The sequence below is a fragment of the Artibeus jamaicensis genome, unplaced genomic scaffold (genome assembly GCF_021234435.1).
Source record: "Artibeus jamaicensis isolate MK-2021 breed Jamaican fruit bat unplaced genomic scaffold, CSHL_Jam_final contig_519, whole genome shotgun sequence".
Taxonomy (NCBI): Eukaryota; Metazoa; Chordata; class Mammalia; order Chiroptera; family Phyllostomidae; genus Artibeus; species Artibeus jamaicensis.
The window spans coordinates 24341183-24343197 of record NW_026521871.1 but is presented as its reverse complement, the minus strand read 5'-3'; the positions used below and the strand labels follow the sequence as shown (position 1 = coordinate 24343197).

The following is a 2015-nucleotide window of genomic DNA, read 5'->3' as shown; positions in this document are numbered from 1 at the left end:
TTGGTTTACATAGGAAAAAACTTGGGGTAGAATTTAAAAGGTATGAAATAATGTAGAATAGCAGAAATGCAAACATTTTACATCAGTCTATAGGTTAAAATCACCAGACGAACAGATTTTTAAAAGGAAATATATATCCCGAATGCATGCTTGAAATGTCCGATAAAATCCAACAGCTATTCATAATGAAAAGTGAACTGACTGGAAGAGAACTTCAGCAGGTTAAGAGGTAACTATGAACAAACATCATGCTATTATGTCAAATAACCATTATACTATTTTGCAGTTTTCCAGAAGAGCAGCTGGACACATCAAGAAAGAGAAAAGCCATAACCAAGACTATAGATTAATGGGAAAACGTACGAAGAAAATAAAAACATGAGGAATCCAGTGGTTTCTTTATTCGGGAGAAACAGGAGTAACAATATGGGGATGGAGTAGAATTTGAGGGAAAATAACTGATACGAAGGGGAATGGAGGTGCTTGGGAATGATCTTGTAAAACAGCGCAGACGTATGAAAACACGTTGTCTGGTATTCCTGGGCAGATTTTCTATTTCAAAGATGAAGTCTAGAATCTGCTTTCTCTTCCTTACGTCTTCATGTGCGTAGTATAGTCAGCCTGCGGGGAGGGAACTGTTCGCATATGAAGTGCTCAGTTTCGAGGTTGTAGGATAAACGATGTTGGAAATCCCATGGGGACTCCAAGGGGGTAGCTAGAATTGTGTGTGTGTGGGGGGGGCGGGGGGAGAAGGCAGTTCATTCCTGGAACAGGCGTCTCCCGGCCTTGTTCGCTGGACAGGGAGGGCGCTGGGGTCGCACGTGGAGACTTGTATTCAGAGAGGGAGGTAGAGGTTGGAGCGGTGAGCTGGGGAAGGGCTCCAGAATGTGGAAGTCCAAGTGGAAGTAGGGACCAGGAGAGCGTCTCAATGGATAGGGGTGGAGTGCTGAGGCGAGGGCGCTCTGGTGGGCCTGTGCGGGTTGGGCTGATGGGCGGAACCTAGCGACCGAGTCCGCTGCAGCGTCCATCCAAGGAGGGAGGAACTCGGGGTCCGAGTCCTCATCCTAGGCCTCTTTTTGTATGGCAATCTTTGGGACACAAGCACGGAAGAATCCCTGCAGGACGGCGACATCTTCCCCTTCCCGGGGAGTGTCCAGGAGAGCGCCGAGTTCCAGGCTGTCAGGCTGCCCTACCAAGTATTCGTCTCCGAAGCCCAAGAAGGCCCGGGGGCCAGCATAAGTGTGTGCCCTCCCACCTTCCACAGAGACTTGCAGGACCGACGTTGACTCGGGCTCCAGCACAAGGTAGACGTTGTCCAGGGGCAGCTGTAAAGCACAATCCAGAGCCTGGACCACCACGGAGGTGAGCGTGCCCGAGGCCGGAGGTCCCGCCAGATATTGCAGAATGGGCGCAGTCCCGGACTCGGGGCCCGCGGGCTGCTCGATTCGGCGGCGCTTGGCTCCTTCGGGCTGCGGTCCCCACCTGGGCGCAGGATAGGCCCTGGGGCTGAGGAGTCGGCTGGCCATCACCTCCATGCGCTGCAGGTGGCGCTCTCTGGGCCTGGCAGAGGGCGAGTGTCAGTGACAAATGTCGATGACAAGTGAGGCGGGCGGGGGGCCAGTCCTCAGAGCTTGAGGTTCGCTTGCCGGAAGGCCGGCATTCCAGGTTGTAGGAAACCCAAGAATCTTTTTTGAATCTTTAGCTCCTCACGCTGACCCGTGCGCGCAAGAGGGTGCAAAGGACGCCCCGGAACCAGAGTCTCAAAACTTCACGCTAAGCTCCGCCCCCTCAGAGGCTCCGCCCGGTGGAAATCGCGGTGTCTTTGCTACCCAAAGGCCTAGGCTGTGGCTGGGAGGTCACTGTAAGGAAATACTTCTGTAGGCCTCTAGGGGGCAGAACACTTGTGTATCTCATTCTTGGGGAAGACAAAATGATACTAGAACTTCAAATATTATTTACCTTTAGTGATGCTTGTCTGTGATTTCAGGCATTCTAGAGAAAAGAGCACTCAAATA

The 2015-nt window shown here is 52.0% G+C and overlaps 1 protein-coding gene across 1 annotated transcript; it reads right to left on the bottom strand.

The window, feature by feature from the left end:
- Positions 1-758: 758 nt before the first annotated feature.
- Positions 759-1535, bottom strand: LOC119044877 (proline-rich protein 23A-like). The gene is given in 1 exon segment (XM_037139446.2): positions 759-1535. A coding segment is annotated over 1 exon segment (777 nt).
- Positions 1536-2015: the final 480 nt, after the last annotated feature.